The sequence below is a fragment of the Indicator indicator genome, chromosome 1 (genome assembly GCF_027791375.1).
Source record: "Indicator indicator isolate 239-I01 chromosome 1, UM_Iind_1.1, whole genome shotgun sequence".
Classification (NCBI taxonomy): domain Eukaryota; kingdom Metazoa; phylum Chordata; class Aves; order Piciformes; family Indicatoridae; genus Indicator; species Indicator indicator.
Genome location: NC_072010.1, coordinates 98,707,642 through 98,727,301, shown reverse-complemented (window position 1 = coordinate 98,727,301; position 19,660 = coordinate 98,707,642). Strand labels below are relative to the sequence as shown.

The window sequence follows — 19,660 nt, the reverse complement described above, 5'->3', positions numbered from 1 at the left end:
GCAGTTACACTGCTGGAACACACTGAACAGTCCTGGCCCTCTTCAAGTGTTACAGTCCACAGGAGTTCATCAGTTGAAAGGACACAGAGCAGCATGTGACAGCAGTCCTTACTCAGAGGGCCATATGTTTTTCTGGGGCTTGTTTGTGTGCTAAATAGAGAAAGAGGATACTGGACAGTGCACTGACTAGGAATATCACATCAAACCAACGATGATAAAAGTTGAACTGGAGCTCTCCCAGCACTTCTGTGATAATAATGCGATACTCCGGAGGCATACTCATGCGGATCAGGAGCACCGACGACACGAAGTACATACCCTGTAAATCACAGAAGAGAAAGTAATTATCATTGCACAGTAGGTTGTGTGGCTAACATGGGTCAGCAAACAAAGATGTTACTGTGGGTACGTACGTACACGTCCACGAACACGCATGCCCGTGGTCCTACATACTCACCATTATCTGTGCTAAAAGCAGAACAATAACATTGGAGGATTTGCTGCTGGAAATGGCATAGAAAAACTAGAAAAAGGGGAAAAAAAAAGGGAAAAAAAAGTCAGGTAAGTCTGATGTGCCTTTAGGGATAGCATGCAAGGGACATACCACTCAGTAGTGTTCCATTAAAAATAAAAAGTATACTCTCTGGAGAAGTGCCTGTACTCTACTTTCAGAAACCTGCAGTTTCAGTCTTAAACATGAACCTGCCTAAGCCAGTGGTACCATGAGGTAAAAGTCATATAACATTAACTGAATGTGGCAGTTTAGGCTGAGTGCCTCCTGTTACTGCCACATAAGCTACACCTCCAGTGTCCTGAGTGTGCAACCCAGTAAGGTTGCGTATTTCTACCTATAAATCCTGCGCCCTACAAATCCATCTGCAAAGCCATTCTCTTCCTCTTTCTTCCCTCTCTGCTCCCATGGGAGATACTCTCTATTGGGTAATGGTGGGGTAGTATCTCAAGGCCTCTTAGGCCTGTCTAGGCCTAATGCCAGGAGGAGAAAGGAGGGGCAGTCTCACCCCTGGCCAGCCTGAGACTAGCCTAGCAGTGGGGGGGGAAGAAAGAGCCCTGGGGGTTTTGTGTAGACCCTCAGGTGGGGAGAAGGGAAGAGCTGGGAGGCCTTTGGGTGTTTTATTAGAGACTCTGTACACTTTGGGTTATTCTTTGCCACTATGCTTGTAGTTATTTGTAGTTTCACCAATTGCTTTTCCATTTAAACTTTCCATCACTCTTCAATACGTTTGTGTGAGTGTCATTCTTTTGCCCCTCTCAGGACAAGAGAGGATCTGTCTGACCTCAAACCAGCACACTGAATTTTAAGGTTAGGTACCAGAAGCAAGGTCAAGTCACACGTCTCTTGAGTTAATGCCTTTCCATTTCTACCAGCAGCTCAAAGAAAGCAATCCAAATTCCTTTAATCACATCTCATGAACTTACTAGTTAGTCCTTGCTACAGCACCATTCTGAACCCTTGCTTACATGTAACATTGCATTCAACACCTACATCTTGTTACAACAGCAAGAAAAAGAGAGATCGAGTGAAGAAAAGATAACTGTGGAAGGTATTTTTCCTCCCTTCCTCCCTCTGTAAGTACTTATAGTCAGGCATTTCAAATAAAAATGTATACTGAAGGTTCATACAGTATCTGTCCCACCCAAAATTAAAGATATGTGAACAATTATCCTAGCCCAGAACCACATAAGATTTATGGCTCTTACCTTTGTAAGTGTGATTAACAATCCTCTGATAGAGGTAACAATGATTATTCCAACAAGAATAAAGGAAATGTGCTGAGACCAGAATTTCACCTGCATCGAAAAGAAAAACACAGTTAAAACACAGAATCACAGAACTGTTTTGGTTGGAAAAGACCTTTAAGACCATCAAGTCCAACCATTATCTAACTACCAAGTATGGTGCTAAGCCATGTCCCTTAGTACCACATCCTGCCTTGTCTGCTGGGGGAGGGGGAAAAGAGGGCAAGGAAATCAATCAGCACAGCTACTGCAGAATAGGTTATTAATTTGTAGACACTCTAAGGAATCCCCTGGATGAACAAGCTATCCTGGTATTTCAATGAAGGTCCAATTTGAACTGTCACATTGAAATAGCTGAGAAGCAAAGCTAACCTCATTTACACATTAGCTGCCATTTCTTCAGGATCTTTGTATTTCCTAATTGTACAGACAGCCATTGAAGACAGGTTTATATAACAGACACCTTCTCAAATGTATCAGCAATTGTTCAAACACATGAGAACAACAGGTTTAGGTTACATCATTCACAAAGAGCCCTGTACTCACAGGGATACATTTAAAACGAACACCTCTGTGCATGAGGAAACAACTACTTTGCAGTTAAAAGCATTAAGCTATGCAAGTTGATTATTGCATTTCCATTTGCTTAAAACAAACAAGCAAATCACTACATCTCTGGCAAGACCACAATGCCATCCCAACATAAAATTAGAGCAAAAGCAAGTTCATAGTGTATTTTCCCTTCTTCCTCAACAGGTCAGAAGTCAAAGACACTCACATGCTCACAAAGAAGGCTCTACCACTCCCTCCCTATCAACAGCATGATCTTATGTAGATAAGACAGGAATTGCTGAAAAGGCTGTAAGAATTAAAGTCTCACATCAAACTGGATTCCCAGATAATTTACGGTGATCTCAATTCCTCTTGTGACTGGATCAGTCTTCCCCACACGGTCAAATACAATATTGATGGTTGCCTGCAAGAGAGGGATGGATTTGCATTCAAACCAGAAAACAAAAGCATGCCTCACTGTTACACCTGAGATAGGTGTGACTCTTACTTTGTATCACACCAAGGAAGGCGACAGGGAGTGGTCAGATTGTCTCAGAAGGTGCAAAACACACCCATTTAAGAATTGCTTGTCTAATGCTCTATACAAAAAGATCAGTCCAGAGCTTTAGTTCAATGAAAGGTCTGTTTCTTTCATAATTTCCACATGCAGGACTTTAAGGCAACTGGAGCATTACCTGATGAACTGCATACTCTATGCAGGGTGTGACATTCACATGTGTACACATAAAATGCATTAAAACAGTTACATACCATGAAGATTTTCCAGACACAATAAATGGAGAAAAAATAACCCAAAAAATTAAAGTATTTTCCCTGGAAAGTTTTGGAGTACTCTATTCTCTCCTGGAAATACAAAAGCAGGGAGGGGGAACAGAACATACAAAAAAAATATATCATTACCACAATCACCCACAGCATAGAATTTTAATGGAGCACTAACAGTAGCAAACACAGGCTTATCCTTCTACACCTCTTAATTAAAACACTTCCTGACTCAGAAGCTAAAATTCAAAAGCTTCTGAATGGCTTTAGAGACATGGGGCATACTCCAGTATGCATCTGAACTGGGGAGAAACCGGACCACAAAGAAAAATATCTTCATTCCACTGCATTACAACTTTTCACCTTTTATGTGTTGAACATTTCTTCAATTTCTTGCAAGACAAAATCTCTCTCAAATTACTCTGGCCTCTCAACACCCATCTGGGCCAGTTACTTTACTATGTACCTTTGTTGCGTGCAAGTCAGCAGTTTCCAGAAAAAGCTGCCGACTCAGCTCTTCTAGGGCATCCACCTCTTGCTGGATAAGGGACAGATCTGGCAAACCAGCATAGTCAAGGCCAGAATATGTCACCCATTCGTAATGAAAACATTCCCCTCCCAATGGCCACATCTAATGGTTTGACTGCTTTTATGATCCAGATAATTTTCTTTATTCAATCCTAATCAATAATTCTTTATTCAATCCTCCTTGTCAATAATGCACCCAAAGAAATCTCAAGGATATGCATATTGCACACTACTCCATTTTAAGAAGATAGGCAGCACACAGTGTTTAGGCAGTCATGCAACAAGCTCTTTATTCCTCTGCCTGGAAAGCACATCACAGAATAGAACCACAGCTCTTGAAGAGTGCAGGTCCACTTTGATCAGTGTCCCTTGTCACTGGAATGCATCTCACACTATGTCACTCTCACGCCATCTTCATAAACAAAACTGCTGAGTAACTGCTCCAAGAGATCAGTGATTATTATGAAGAGTCTTGTCAAACAGCCAAATACTAAATATAATATACTGAATTTAACAGCTGTGGGACAGGAGAGGAAGAAATGTTCTCAGCCTTAAATATGCAAACTGCGCACTTGAGGTAGTCTGGCAGAAATTGTTGGTAAGGAACTGCAAGACAGAGAAATACAGATCCTTATAATTCCCAACAGATTCGTCCTACCCCTTTCAAATGAGCAGAATAATTTCTGTTCACCTTTTCCTATTCATACTTTCTGGTCATACTGCTATAGCACCAGTGGTTAGCCTGTACCATGAGAACGATTTATGTGGTCAATAAGTTGCTTCCTGTCCTTTTTCTCATGGCTTTCCAACATAGTCTGAAAGTCAACTATAGGCTAGGTAAATTGTTTCAGCACCTCAGCCAACTCCGTTGTTTTGCACAAGTTCATCACTTGGTTCTCCATCCTGGAAGATCATATTTCAAGTTACAAAGAAAAAATGCATGCAGGTCAGTCATATGAGCATTGGATGCATTAGAATAGAAAGCTGCCTCCCACATCAGTGATGTGATGGGGTAGACATCTGCAATGTGAAACCATAAGTGTGCACATCTGTCCTGCAATCTGCTGTACACCTCAACCACAGTGAAGCAACTGCAGATTTAAAAGGGAAAGCAGCAACATGCTGTGTCACAGTAAAAATATGTGTCCTAGCCCTGGGAAGAAGGTCAGACAGTACAGTGCTAGAGAACAAACTTCCCAGGAAACATTACTCAGACAGCTGAAACATATTGAACCTCAAATGCTTTGTAGCTGTCCCTACTAATGCTCTTCCTTTCAAAACAAGAAAGCTGGAGCCAGCTCCTTAGGCAGGTGCCAGCATGCAGATGAAGGATACTTTCACTTCCTGAAACAGATGTTGTAACACTTTTTATCATTCCCCAGAAGCCAGTGGGTTTGTTATGCACTTCTCCTCTCTGGAACATTGTCCTATGGGCCACTGCTATCCTGAAAGAACAGAAAACACAAGTCCTTAGGAATAAAGTATTTTTATTTAAAAAAAATCTAAACAAAACAAAACAATCAACCACCCACCCACCCAAAAAAACACCACACAAACCCACCGAAAACCAGTTCCTTAGAAGACGATGTTAAACTGAATTCATTTCAAACTGATGCCCTCTTTTTTTTGCCCTTAAGTACCTATCTTGTTTTGTAACATTATCTTGATTAGCTCTGGAGTAGAGCCCAGACCTAATCAACCAAGATTCAGTGAGATACTTCCCAAGACTTTCATTCAGGATTCTGCTTGAATCCTGAATCTTTATAGGTATTTAAACTGAATATAAAAGAAAAATTCAATTTGATTTCTCAGTCATATGACTAGTTGCTTTCTTTTCCCTTAACACCTGACAGTGCCATATGAAGTTCAGGAATGAGAGGACATCTCATGGTCCTCTCTCCCCTTCGAACACTTTGTCACTGCACATCCACCTTCTCCCCAGAACTGTGAATGCTGGATGGTATGCAGCAGTACTCTGATATGCTGTCACTCGCTACTGGGCTGCATGACAAGCTGTTATGAAGCACAAACACATAAATCTATTACTGGACTGAATGACTGGATGCTTCAGGCAATGTGAACATGATTCCTAAACCTCATCCAAACACTGCAGCAGCAGCTGCATATTGTCCCTCACACTCCCATGTGCACCACAGCATTAATTCCCACGAGCAGTGCTGGCTTCTGGCCTCGTTCCTTCACATTTCTGCCCACTGAAATTTGTGTGCAAGACACACTCCTAAACTGAAAACTATTCATAGTATTGTCAAGGCAAACCACAACTTCACAGTGTTGAGGCCCTTTCTTGTATTGCTGCCCTTCACATCCAACAAAAGCCCCTTGGGGCACCTCACATAACACACACAAAAGCACCTATGGCCACAGGCTACAAGTAACACATCCCAGACCAATTCAATTCATCGTGATAGTCACCCAACCCAAGAACTGCACTTTTAATCCTTGCTTTCTTCCCAGCACTCGATTCAGAGGGTCCATCCCAAACGATCCACAGCCTTGTAGCAAAAGTGCAGCTATGTCAAGATGAAGCGCAAGGGTTTAGGTCTACAAAGGTGAATCTTCTTTTGAGAGGTGAATGGGATCTCTGTACTCAGTAGTCAGGAGTTCTGGAGACGTCACAGAAATAATTCACAGGCAAAAGCCACACACTTTGTCTGTGTGGATACATGATACACCGGTATCAGATATGCTGATTTAACTCTAACATGAAGCAAAATGAAGTAATGGCATCACAGAATCTGGGCATTTTAACCCTGAGGCCTAGTTACATCATACCTACAAGGATGGGTATAAAGAACCTGCCAACTCTAGAGGCGAGCTTGCCTAAGGCTTTACTTGATTACAGTCAAGAAAGAAAGAACAATTATTCCTGAGCAAAAAGCATATAGGAAAACAACTTCCAACAACTGCCTCCTACTGACAAAGGAGCCAGTACAAGAAAGTGTTGGTATAAGAAGAAATGTCAAGTTCAGCAAAGAACACAAAAAACGCTTTATGTTCTATAAACCCTGTCAGCATTGATCAGTTCAGAGTTATCAGTAGTACTGCAAGACAGGCAGTAAGTAATTGACAATTTATGGAACTACAGGATTTACCCTACACTGTAAAATACCCCTATTCCCACTTATTGTGCCAAATTATTTGGATTGCATTTGGACTGATACAAATCTGACTTCCAAAGAGCTGCTTTACATGAGCAAATATTCTAATTACACAACCCACTGGTTCCTGTCAAAGTAAAAACAGAAAGAAAGCAGGTGCTCAAGTTCTGTAGATGTTTCTTACGTGTCTCTGAGACCACCTAGTTTTGGGTGGGTTTTTCTGAGTTGATATTTTTTATGAAAACATAAATACATGCACTTCAGTATAATTCCCAAGCAATTAGCACACTTTACATGGCTCCTCATAATAGTTAGAAAATTGCTGCTACATTCAGATTTCCTGACCATAAGAAGGCAAAAAGTGCTTGTCAGTTAACAAGTCCCAAACATCATTTCTACCTTCTACCCCACATTACGCTCACTGGACCAGAGGTCCAAAAAGGCTGTACAAAAGAACACAGAGCCAGAGGCAGCACTACACACACTACACAGCATCTTTTAACTTCAAAGCCACCATTTTAGCATGCTCCTAGTCAGTTAAACCAATTAAACCTGAGTAATTAAATTCTCTCACTACTTACCATCCCACAGATGACTAGAAATACTGAGTTAACATTTGTTCACCACTTAACATTTTCCAAAGGGAAAAAAAAAGTTGCACTTCAACTACACTTTCCATATGCTAATACTGATCATCAGATACACATGCTGGTGACTAAGTCAGCAAGGTTTGACGACCTGAAAGTTCACATCATACATTAAAAGGTTCTATTAAAACATTAACACACCAAAAGTGACGTCTGGGGGAACTGTTATGAGAATTCAATGTCAGACAGTCCAACCTTTGAAGTGACTGTGGTAGTTGTATTTATTCTGCACAATTAGTAAGGCATATAATTTGTAATTTGTAACAGCAGACAAAAATCTTTTCAGTGTAAATGAAATCACATGGTTTCCAAAAGTAGCTTTTTCGCTTGAGGTACATGGAAGACAAACCAGCAAAAGCAGAGTTCTGCAGGCTTGTGCACTACACTGTTTACATTACCAATGTTCCAGAGCACAGGGAACTCCTTGAAAGAGTGCAGGATAGTGTCACAAAAATGATTAAGGGATTGGAACACCTTCCTTATGAGGGGAGACTGAGGGATCTGAGGCTCTTTAGCTTAGAGAAGACTGAGGAGTGACCTCATTCATGTTTATAAATATATGAAGGGTGAATACCAAGAGGATGGAGTCAGGCTCTTCTCAGTGATGTGCAAAGAAAGGAAAAGGGGCAATGGGTGGAAGCTGAGGCACAGGAAGTTCCAAGAAATACAAGGAAAATTTTTTTCACTGTGAGGGTGACAGAACACTGGAACAGGCTGCCCAGGGGGATTGTGGAGTCTCCCTCTCTGGAGATATTCAAGACCCACCTGAATGAGTTCCTGTGTGACCTGGTATAGGTGATCCTGCTATTCATGGAGGTTGGACTAGATGATCTTTCAAGGTCCCTTCCAGCCCCCAACATTCTGTTATTCTGTGTTTTACAATTCTGCAAAACCTAAGTAATGTAAACCTTGCCATTTGCAAGATGTGCCATTAGCTGTGCCCACCCCAGATCACTAGCCTGCTTCAGGTTTGACCAAGAAACACCAGATTCACACAGCAGGAGAGCACTCAGTATGTGTGAACCAATTTCTGTACCAAAATCACCAGTAAGAGCAGTGGTGGCATAAGGGTCACTTGCTCATCAAGAGAGAAAGACACCAATCTTACACGCTAGTCAAGCTGCCATCAGAAAGCTACAACTTGCCTTGGAATTATAATCCATGCCACAACAGCAGGAAAGGGTACTACTGAGAGCATGACTAGGAGAAAACCAAATTTGTGTATCAGGACAGAATGAAACACAGCTCAACCCAACCCAATCACTTGTTTCACTGGAACACATAGCCCTGACAGGACTAATAATTTTTGGTAATTTCAAGAACCATCTTATACCACACTAACTCAAAATCCTTTAAATAAATCATGTCATGCTACTGTGGCCTTCTCACCTTTTTTTCTTGCTAATAATCATGTCCATAGTCTGAAGGAGCCTTCGCTCCAAAGCCAGGATATCCGCATCTGTGACATTCCTGCAAAACAAAGACAATCCATTAGGCCTCCTATCCCATCTCAGAGGAAGCATACAGGTGTACATGAAACAAAGAAGAGAGAAACCTGTGTAAGGAGAACATGCTTCAACAATGGAAATGGTCCTAGCATGCAAACATGGCAATATTAAAAAAAAAAAAAAAAGAATTAATGCCATAGGAAAAGCAGAAGAATAATCTCAAAAAGGTGGACAAAATATTTTTCAAGGCTGCAGTTACCTGAGAAAGTAGGACATGTAAGTGTATGGACAGTTGACAGCCCCAAATCCTGACAGCAAAGCCATGAGTGTCACACCAATCACACCTACACGGCTGATAAGCTGTTCTATGGACAGGATACCTAAGAGACAAAAACCACAGTATTAGTAACCTTGCCCTCTTCACTCTGCTCCATACTTGGTGACTTCCTATCACATACATACAGAGCTGCTTTATACATGTGACTGCCTTCCAGAAGTAATATGAAGTGCAGGCAAGGACTGTGAAAAGATAGGTAGAAAGCCTCCCTCAGAAGGAGCGTAACCATGCTTAGAAATGGGGTGGATAACTCTAGCTATGAAGAAGCTTAAAACCAATCTGGAGAAGACTAACAGTCAATATTTTGGTTCTAAATTAATAAACCATTAGTGATTAAGCTTTGCAGAGGTGGGAAGACAAATTATCCATCAGGCACTATAAAGGAAGCCTCTTCTGCAATAAACAGGATAGAGTTACCAGTGAGTCTGTCAAACTATTCCAAAAATGTCTGAACCATAAAGAGGAAGTCCTATCCTGTCAATTGCCATGACAAGCGACCCCTCTCCAGATCAGACACAATTTGTGCTTATAGGACAGTGAAGTTATCACAGTGTGGGAAGCTCATGCTGCTCCTGGCTGTTCAGTATTCATCTTGTGGGCAAACACATATTGTTGGGGTGACCACCAGCAAGGCATTCCACCTGAGCACCAAGTGGACTCTGAAACGTTTATTCATGCAATATAACACAAACATAAAGCCTGGGCTGTAATTAACACCAAGCACTGAACTTGCATTTATTCTTCTCCACCATTAAACACAGATCTCAACCTGTCTTCTCAGGATACTGTGCCATGTGCTACTAAACATCACTCACTTTTTAGGGAGCTAGTTATAGAGCAGCTGCCACACACAGCACATTTGGAGCTTACATGATTGCAAAGCTGAGATGGCCAAGCGCCAAGCCGCATTTCATGCTTCAGAGAAGTGGAATAAATGATGAAAACGAAGCAAAAAGACTTGACAAAGGGAGACAGAGACACTCAGTCATGTGCAGCTGCACAGAGATTTACACGAGCTACAGAATGTGCTACAATACACTGGCTTTTTGCCCCACGCGCTGTTAGCAGCAGTTACAAGAGAGATGCCTTCAAAACGACATGACATTCCACTGGTTAAAGCAATGCTCCCCCCTAACACTTGCAGCAACCCTGGTCTTGTGATCAGGTCAGAGAAAAAGAATGGTCTATTAACTCAGATAAAGATAAGACTTTTATTGGAATACTAGTAGGTAACTGAATACAGTATAGCTTACTTCCAGTACAGGCTCCCTCAGGTCTATTAAACAATCTGCAAACCAACCAGGAACCCCGACCTGGAGCCTTTGACTGATAGTGCATTTCACAAGTGCAGCACACTGCCACCACCAACTTCAGGCAAGGCACCCTCCAACACAGGATGCCAGCACAGGTACTTGAAAGGGCCCCTCTAAGCAGCACATTGCCCAACTGCAGCACACCACCCTACATACAGGTGAACAGGGTGAGGCACACTAAGACAGACACTAGAAATAATGTACTGCAGTGTGAAGGGCTCACTGAGCACGGCTTTCTGTCACATCTTCCTCCACAACAAGATGCCACGTGTTTGAATTGGGACACAGCCATGGGACAAAGCCCTCCAGAAACCTTGCCTGTACATGCAGAACAGGACCACCCCAGCAGCATGGTAGGAAAAAAATGCTGCAGAATCTATTGCTCTAACCTTATGTCTGACCTGACAAGAGAAGGCACTGTAGAGCTGTTAAGTGGAGGTATCATCCTATAAAGCAGAATTTAAAAATAGAAAACATCCCACTACCAGTTCTGGAAATCTGTTATGCAGCTTCACAGAACCTTTTCAGTGATCAGAAGAGGATTACATAAAGCCCCTGGCTAAGTTCCTATTGGGTCATTATGTTCTGGCAACTCAAGTACCATCTGCAATGCAAAGAGGGCACACATTTTTCTTGGCAATGAAACACTGAGCGATGGGATCCGGACTTGACACTAGCTGTTGTATTTCAGTGTCAAATGATACAGTTACAAAACATGCATAAGCACTTTCTCTAAAGATTAAATTTTAAGATCACAGATGAAAGGGTGAGCATATCCCACAGCACTTGGTATCCTTCAATTTTTCTCTTACAGATTACAATAAAGTAGCTTCCTAAAGAACATCAAGATTAAGCTGATTGATATCGACGCAGGCAGATATATTCTCCAATTTGAGTGAAACTGACTGAATTTCACCTGCTGAGAACTGTATATAATTTTCCAGTACAGGGGTTAAAGGCAGCCTAAGTCACAAAGGAGACCCAGGTGACCCAGTCTGGTTCTACAATGTTATAATCCTTCTGCACTTAGGTGCCTGAAGTATTCAGTAGTTAAGCACATGCTAACAAGTTCAGTTGGACCCAAACTAGCACTCAATATCTTCACACTGCTAAGTATTCTTGCTTCCACAGCTGCAATGCTGATACACCCAAGCTAATTCTGCACATAAATATCTCTGAAGGCCAGCAGGACTTACCTACTCACTTTCTAGTACCACGCAACTGTACTGCCTCTGGATTCAGGCAGTGCACAAAGCTGTACCGAAGCTAGCACGTACTGCCAGATGTGGTTGCTGGCTACAGCCAGTATGGCTGTGATGCTTAGGCACTCTGCCACGTTTTGCCACCTATGCTAAACTGATCTGATTGCAGTCACAAGAAACAAAAATCTGACTGAAAAGAAGTCAGATGAAGGATTCATTATTAATCCTCCTCTTAAACACATTAGCTTTAGTCTCCACAAGAAAATAGATGTGTTAGTAAGAATTGTGATCAACTTATTGTGGGGATCAAGTATTGTATCCTCAAAAGTACACTGTGTTCTTACATAGCCCAGGTTCAGTTAGAACTCACTCATTCACTTGTCTGAAGTTTTCTCATGGTATGGGAAGAAAACTAATGCAAGTAATATAAATGTATCCACCCATTTCTGTGAGTTTGACAACCTTAAGATTGCAGATCTCGAAGCAGAGCAGATGCAAGAACTATTTTCTACAGTCCTGACTGTAGAAACATAGTATAACATGACATAGCAGTAATTCCAAGATAAAAGCCTATTTATAAGAGAGAAAGAACAAGAATATGAAACTCACCATGTTTTGGGCTGAGGATAGGAAATGGATCCCCCAGTTTCCAGAAGAAATACATGAATGTCAGCCACAGAACACATGCAAAAAGCAGTTTCTGTCTGTGCACTAATGGAGGTGGGGGGGGGAAAAAAAGCATTTTAAAGGCATTCTTCCTTCGGTGCTTTTTCAAGTTCAAAAAACTCATGCACTGGTCAAAAGGCTGCTTTGACCACAGGCAGTCAAAACATTACAAACCAACAGAGCTACAGCTAGCAGTCATGTACTAAACTGTGCATAAGAAACAAATTCCAGTAATATTGCTCTAAAGTGCTCAACTTCGTTGAAACCCACAAAGAAAAGCCACATTTATTTGGGTCAGGTAAAGTATCTCCTAACAGTTCAATAAATGGTTCACACTAAAGCACAAGGAGTTATCTAGTCAGAACAAAGCCAGAGGAAGGAGGTGACCAACACACCTCTCTTTCTCAGAAGAGCACAGCCCTATTGTCATAAATCAAGTACTCACATAATCTGATATTGCTCACAACAAAGTAACCAATGTAGAAGGGTACCATGAAGACTAGGATGAGCAAAATGACACACAGGTTCAGCTTCCAATGAAAATAGCGAGAGCTAAAATAAAGTCAAAATACTGATTAGCAAGCTACAATAATACAACGAATTTCTCAAAGAGAATTGCATGTCAATGCAATCCTTTTAACTAGATCAAGCACTGGATAATATTGGCCTAGTATGTAGACTATTCTAGATTGGGCTTGTGGTTTGCACTGAGGAGGGAGGGTTGTTTGTTTTGGGGCTTTTTGTTTTGGGGTTCTTTATTTTATTACAGAGCTCAAGAATGTGTATTTCAAAATTAAAAACTATCTGGAAAAACACGTTGAGCTATTTTATCAAATATTGTCTTTTCTACGGTGGCTAACACAAATTGCAGCATGATACATTTGATTTAATGCCCATCTAGTTGAACAGTAAATCAAAAGTATGTACAGGCAGTAAATAATTCTGCAATGAGTGGCTGAGTCAAAAAGGTTAATTCAAATTGGAAAGATTAAAAATTTAATGTTCATACTTGAACATCTTTTACTTAAAGTGAGTTGTCTCATCTGTGAGACATCACAAAGAAAGAAATTTAAAATACACACACATACCACAGTAATCAGTATTGCTCTAGCCAAAGGAAATTTGTTAAATGCAGGTGAGATTCATCTTGGTTGAACTGACTTTCCACTTAGTTTCAACAGAAAAATACATGTCCCGTTCCCAATTGTAGTTCATATCCCCTTTATGCCTCATGGAAGGAGAAATTACAAGGATTCTTGTCACTTTTTCCTAGCTTAGTCAGAGGCAAACATTTTCATCTATATTGATGTCCACCCTTGTACTGAAGCTTGTGAAAGTGTTCTCCTCAGCAATCTCTCTGGCTGCAAGCTCTACAGATTAATAACATACAGTCAGAACTAACTCTACCTTTTATTGGTTTTGTACTTCTTGCCTTTCAACTCCTTTGTGACTGCCCTCTTATATTAGTACGATGAGAGCTAGTCTCTATGTGTTGCTGCTCTATCTTCTCTCTCCTACAGTCTTCTGAAGTAGACACTTTTTAACATTCCCTTTATATGTAAGTCCTCAGCCTATGTCAAGGGAGGACGTGCCTTTGATTCACAAATATTGTATTACTAAAGAAGTAGTTTTCACTCCACAATTAGCTTCACATCTTATTCACTGTTCTGATCACTACAGAAAAACTAGTGCTTTTAGTTTCTATAGTCCTGAACATTTGAAAAGTGCTCTTCAGCATGATCTGAAGCTTTAAAATACTCCTGTTTCTTTTTTACAATACTACTGTTTCTTTTAACTTCACAAATGGAGAAAGTCAAAGACTAAAGCCTTGCCCTAAGAACCAAGCCCACACTAAGAGCAACTGCATGGGAAATTGGTAGCTTATGGCTTCTAGTCTCATGTCCCATTAAATAAACAAACTGTGCTGCTGGTGCTCTTAAAACACCTTCAAGCTACTCACCATTTTCTCACACAATTTCCACAATCCAAGACTAACCCATTAATTTAGAAGTCAGACTCAAAATGCTGCAGAACACAAGGCAGAGTAGTCCTTGAGTAAGCTCCCAGACTCACCTGCTGTTTAGCACTCCCAAAATCTCAAATATGATGAGTTCAAACATGGTACAAGAGAAGGCAAAAGTCACAGAGAAGATCACCTGGACCACATACTGTCGCACCTGCAACGGAGAAAACAAACCACTCCTAGAATGGCATCCTGATATCCCTTAGGTAACAAAAACAAATCACAAAATACAATAGCAAGCAACTTGCTTCAAAGTACCTTACCCTTTATTTAAATAGGGAAAAAACAACAGCCTGTAAGAAACCAGAGGGCAAACTAGTAAGTTGCTCAGTATTACTCTGGTTGCAGCTATGGGCACATGTTAACAGAAACATGAAGTAGGCAATAATCTATGTCAACTTCACTAATGACAGACCTTTCCTAAAAGACCTCTTTGCTCTTAAAAATAAAATCCACCTCAGAAAAACATTTGAGGTCTGAATCTGGCTCACACTTAGGCTACTTCTGACCTAGACTCTATATTCTCTCATACCCCTCTAGGGATAAGACAACACAGCCATCTTATCCCACCCAATCCTCACAAACAAATCAGCTGCAACAAACACATCTGAGTTTAGACACTGAATTTGACTTTGTCTCAAAAATTTAACAATTGCCTAAGATAGTCTTACTTAAGCAAAAGTTTCCTATTAGCCCTGTACTTGTTCAATTTATTTTATTTAACAGTAGACAATAGAGAAACTTTCACTGGCCCCAGAACAACCCATTTCCTCAGGTCTCTAGGAGTCTTTCAAATAGAACTATAAGAAGAAATAAAAAATAAAGTAGCCTTAGAAACAAATAAAAATAAGAGGGCTTAAAGTGAGGGAAAACTCCAAATGCTGTTTTAGAAATATTTCTATAATCAGGAGTAATTTTTAAGATACAGAGTTGTAATGAAAGGTCCCTTCTCACCTCATAATCCTTGAAGAGCTTACGCATGAAGAATAGCCACCCAAATCCAAAGAACAGCACCTGCAGAAGAGATGAAGCACCTAACATTTGTATCTAGCAACTTGCAAAATACAAAGCCACGTCACTATGAAACACATGGAGAAGCGCTGGGCCAAAGTACCCAAAATCCACAAAAGATTAAAACCTGCCAAGGTACTATGGAGGGAATATTTTACATATTCAAATGTAGCAGACAAAGAAGGAAGATCCAGTCAAAGACAGCCCAGTTCTGTATTCCTGAGTTCTCAGAATTCTTCAGTTCCTAGCCTGCCAGAACCCTCTGCAGCGCTGTTTCTAGTTTCACTCTTCTGATCTACCAAATTAAAGCTTACAGTTTTCACAAGAAACATGGTGGTAATGGAAGCCAAGTGAACACCTGAATGTCCACATACTCTAGGGATGAGTAAATTTTATTAAAATACCTGCTGTTTCTTTATGATTAAACGTGCATTTGAGTTTTCTGGAGTAGTCTTTACACTAAATCCATTTACACACTGACACAATGTGGGTGAAAGGTGTGAGAAATTCTCTCTCTAAGGTAAGGAAAAGGCAGTACTGAGTGCCTCCAACCAGTATCTGGAGTTGCAGAAAGACACACGGGCAAGGTAGGTGAAGCAGTACAAGCCAATAATGCCTTGTACTTCAGTAGCTCTCTAAAGTGATATACAGACAAGGAATAGCTGGAATGCTGAGCAAGTAAGATCAAATACATTTGCCTTGAAAGAAGAACTGAAATAGGATTGGTAACACCTGGCAAAACCTGTTCGAGGAGGACTTCAGACTTTAAAGTAATTGACAGCAAAAAGAAAAAAATGTAAGAATTTCATAAGCCTCCTATCTACAGGTCATAACTTAGAGAAGTATGATAAGCAAATAGTATTTACACAATGAAATTCCACATTTAACAGCAGAAAGAATAAAAAAAGGTAAGAAAATTTTCAAAAATAAATAAGAAAGCAAAAGAAAAGAGATGAGGACGGTCAAGTACAATAATAACAGAGGAAGTTACATACGAAGATTAAACTTTCATTGTGTTAGGGATTGTATAAAAGTATAGAAGGACATTATGTGACATGTTAAGCTAGAAAGCATTTAGCAATTACATGCCACAATTTAAATATCTAAATTGATACTTTTGACGATAACACGCAAAATTGCCATCACAAATGAAAGAAAAGTAATTAGAGAAGTTAGATCTTCCAACTCAAAACAATTCTATGATTTTATCTTAGAATCCAATGCAAATAATGGGGAAGTTTTGTTCTGCATGAATTGTTAACTATCAAAGCTACTCCACTCAAGGGGCTGACAATGAAAAAGCATGTTAGGAGCCAAAACCAAAGCAGTTATCAAGTAGGAGACCAGTATGCCTCCAAGAAACAGCCAAAAGCTGTTCTGAAAACGGTTCTGAAACTACAGAGCTGTGCATGAAAATCTGTGTAAGACAATTAACTGGTGTTGAGAGAGGAAAGGTTCTATTTTCTCATTTCATCCCTCTTCATTACAGAACAAAAATTTCGCACCAGGCTGGAAGCTGATCAGATAGATCCCTCTGATCCAGTTAAACTCATTTAACCAAATATTGGAGTGAATATAAGTCAGACAGTGAGACTATACCAGCAAAATGGAAGCAGAGGGAGCAGAATCTTCCCCTTTTGGCAGAAGCAGGTGAACCACCTTAGCTACCAGAGGGGCAGACAGGAAAAGAAAAGGGCTTCTTGAGGAGGGAGCAGGGTAGCAAGCAGGAGACAAAAGGTCTAAGAGAATATAATGACAACACAAATTACCAGCAAATGAGGCTAATGAAGAAGGTATTTCCTCCCACAAAATAACAGGGCAGTTTCAACTATGTTAAGACCACAAACCACTTCATAATGATAAATACAGGAAGACATAAGAAGGTTTAAAGGGCTTTCTAAGGGAATTGTTAGTGTAAAACAGAAACTAATTGAAAGATTACTTCAATGGCAGCAGCAAGTAAAAGCTGAAGGAAATGCTGTATCACAGAGCTGAATGAATGCGAAAATGAGACATTTAAAATAAAATAGTGGTGTAATTTTTAATTCTTTAAAGCAGACAATGAAAAATCTTCCAAAGCTGTAAACAAGCATATTCCTCAGGGGCAAAATGGGAATAGAATAGCACAGAACAGAACAGAACTGCTTCAGCTGGAAGGGCCCAAGAGTTGTCATTTGATCCAACCGCCTAGGATTAGCCTTGTTGAAGAATACCAGAAACAAAGTACTAAATAGTGCATAGCAAGATGGCCTTCCCTGCCTGCCCAACTAAGAAAAACTAAGTTTATCGAAGTTATGCAGTATTACAAAAGCTGCATTCCCTACAACCTCATTCACTGCATCTTTTTGAGTTACACTCCGATTTGGCATGTCTATGAGAGCAACGGTCACTGTGACACGTAATGAAGGAGTCTAAAGATGCACAGAGCTTATCTTCTCCTGCAACAGGAGCTTTGGCGACAGAAAAGGGCGGGGAGCCACAACGTGACAGAACAGCAGCTGTAACACCGCTGAATTTGCAGCATCGAGGTTTTATTCCACTGTTGCTGCTGAGCATGGGCTAGTGACCAAGTTCAGGACCGGAGCCGTTCCCCTTCCTATCAGCGTGGCCTGGGGGGGGGGGCTAGGCAGCGACGGGAACAAGGCGAGACGCACTACACCATGACCCGCGGCGAGCCCGCCACGGGCCCCCGCGCACCTCGCAGGCGGGACGGGCGCATGCGCGGAAGCAGGCACCGCCTTCACCCCCTAAGAAGGGCCCCTTCGGGGGGGACGGCGGATGAGCCAGACCGCAGCGAGACCCACCTCGCCCCCGCCCCCGTCTCATCCCTCTGGGGCGGGGGACCGCGCCGCGCAGCAGCGGAATACCTGGGAGGTGACCATGATGCTGGAGTCAATGAGGAAGCTCATGGCAGCCACTACCGCCGCCCGCCCCGGGCACGCCTCTGCCTGCAGTGCGCAGGCGCCTGCCGCTGCCGGTCGTGCCGCCAGGGGCGGAGCCGAGACGGCGGAAGAAGAGGCTGAGGTTCAGCGTTAGTGCGGAGGTGGGATTGGTGGTGTTTGTTCCGAGTTACCTTGCAGCGACGGAGTCTGGCCCTGTTAGGGGAATCTCGAGTCTGGCGCAGCTAGTTTGCTAAGGGGGAGCTGTTGGGGAAACCTGAGCCCTTTTCCTGTCCCTTTCCAGACTCGGCAGGTAGTGCCTCTCTGACTGCACAGGCGAGCCTGGGAAGGGGAACCCGCTCTTTCCACCCGCCCCCTGCGGTCAGAACCGGGCTGGGGGAGGCCTTGGCCAGAAGGGAAAGAAAAGTTCAAACAGGAAATTTACTGATGGCTATCGGTGTGAGATCCAATCCTTCACAGCACTGTCATGTCCCCAGTTGAACTTAGCGGCATCTGTCTCTTTTTTTGCCTCCTCAACACACCTAGCTTTTGCCACTCAAAACGGTGTTTGGGATAATATATAGGAAACTTGGGATTCAGTGGGGGTTAGTTGGGAGTTTTAACAAAGCATGGAGACTCTGCTGGTTGAAAATCAGGAACTTTTATTCATTACAACTCATTTCACTAGGAAAACGAATCTATGTTTGGTTGCGTTGAGGCACTGGATTAGTTTCTGTCTTTGGCTTTCTGTCTTGCTGTCAGTCATCTTGGTTTGAAATTCTACAGCATTGCAAAGAGAAAACAATATTCAGCTTTCATGGGAGCATGTTATCATATCTGATCTGAGGCTTTTTTTTTTTTCTTTTAACAGCATCTGCTATTGCTGCCAGTTAATGGAGAGCTGAGAACAAGACTTCGCTGATCTTCTGTTCTGTATCTGCTACTTAGAAACTGATTATTCCTAAAGAGCTGAGATTAGGAGTTTGGAGGGATTTGTGGTTGTTTTGTTCTGCACGGGTGGGCTGTGGGGAAGATTAGTTGTTGGTTGCTTTTTAAAGAGATAAGTTGACAGGCAATCCTTTAAAAATATTTTTTACAAAGCCATATTCTGCTCCTGTTTATACCTTGGCAACTCCACTCACTTCAACACAGAATTAAAATAGAAGGCAGAGTTTACTCATAGCTCTTTACATTTTCTTCTTTGCATGTTTTACATGTTTTACGTGTTTACAAATAGGCTTGTAATATGCCTCTGCTTAGCTGTAAATTAACTGATCGCTGAGCCTTAGGAGAAACACATAGAGAAGATAATTCCTACTGGAAAAACTCGGATCCAGCCCCAGGACTTCTCCTTTAGGAAAGACAAAGTGTGAAAAGATGGGAAATGTATTCTG

General features: G+C 41.5%; 1 protein-coding gene across 1 annotated transcript; it reads right to left on the bottom strand.

The window, feature by feature from the left end:
* Positions 1-112: 112 nt before the first annotated feature.
* Positions 113-18,296, bottom strand: GPR89B (G protein-coupled receptor 89B). Its single transcript, XM_054383804.1, has 14 exons — positions 18,255-18,296; positions 15,331-15,390; positions 14,427-14,530; positions 12,799-12,905; positions 12,297-12,398; positions 9,095-9,215; positions 8,777-8,857; positions 4,957-5,066; positions 3,560-3,648; positions 3,082-3,174; positions 2,639-2,734; positions 1,720-1,809; positions 458-523; positions 113-319 (listed from the first exon to the last, which is right to left on the bottom strand). The coding sequence occupies exons 1-14, from the start codon at positions 18,294-18,296 to the stop codon at positions 113-115; spliced, it is 1,368 nt and encodes a 455-aa protein (XP_054239779.1).
* Between the last annotated feature and the right edge of the window lie 1,364 nt (positions 18,297-19,660).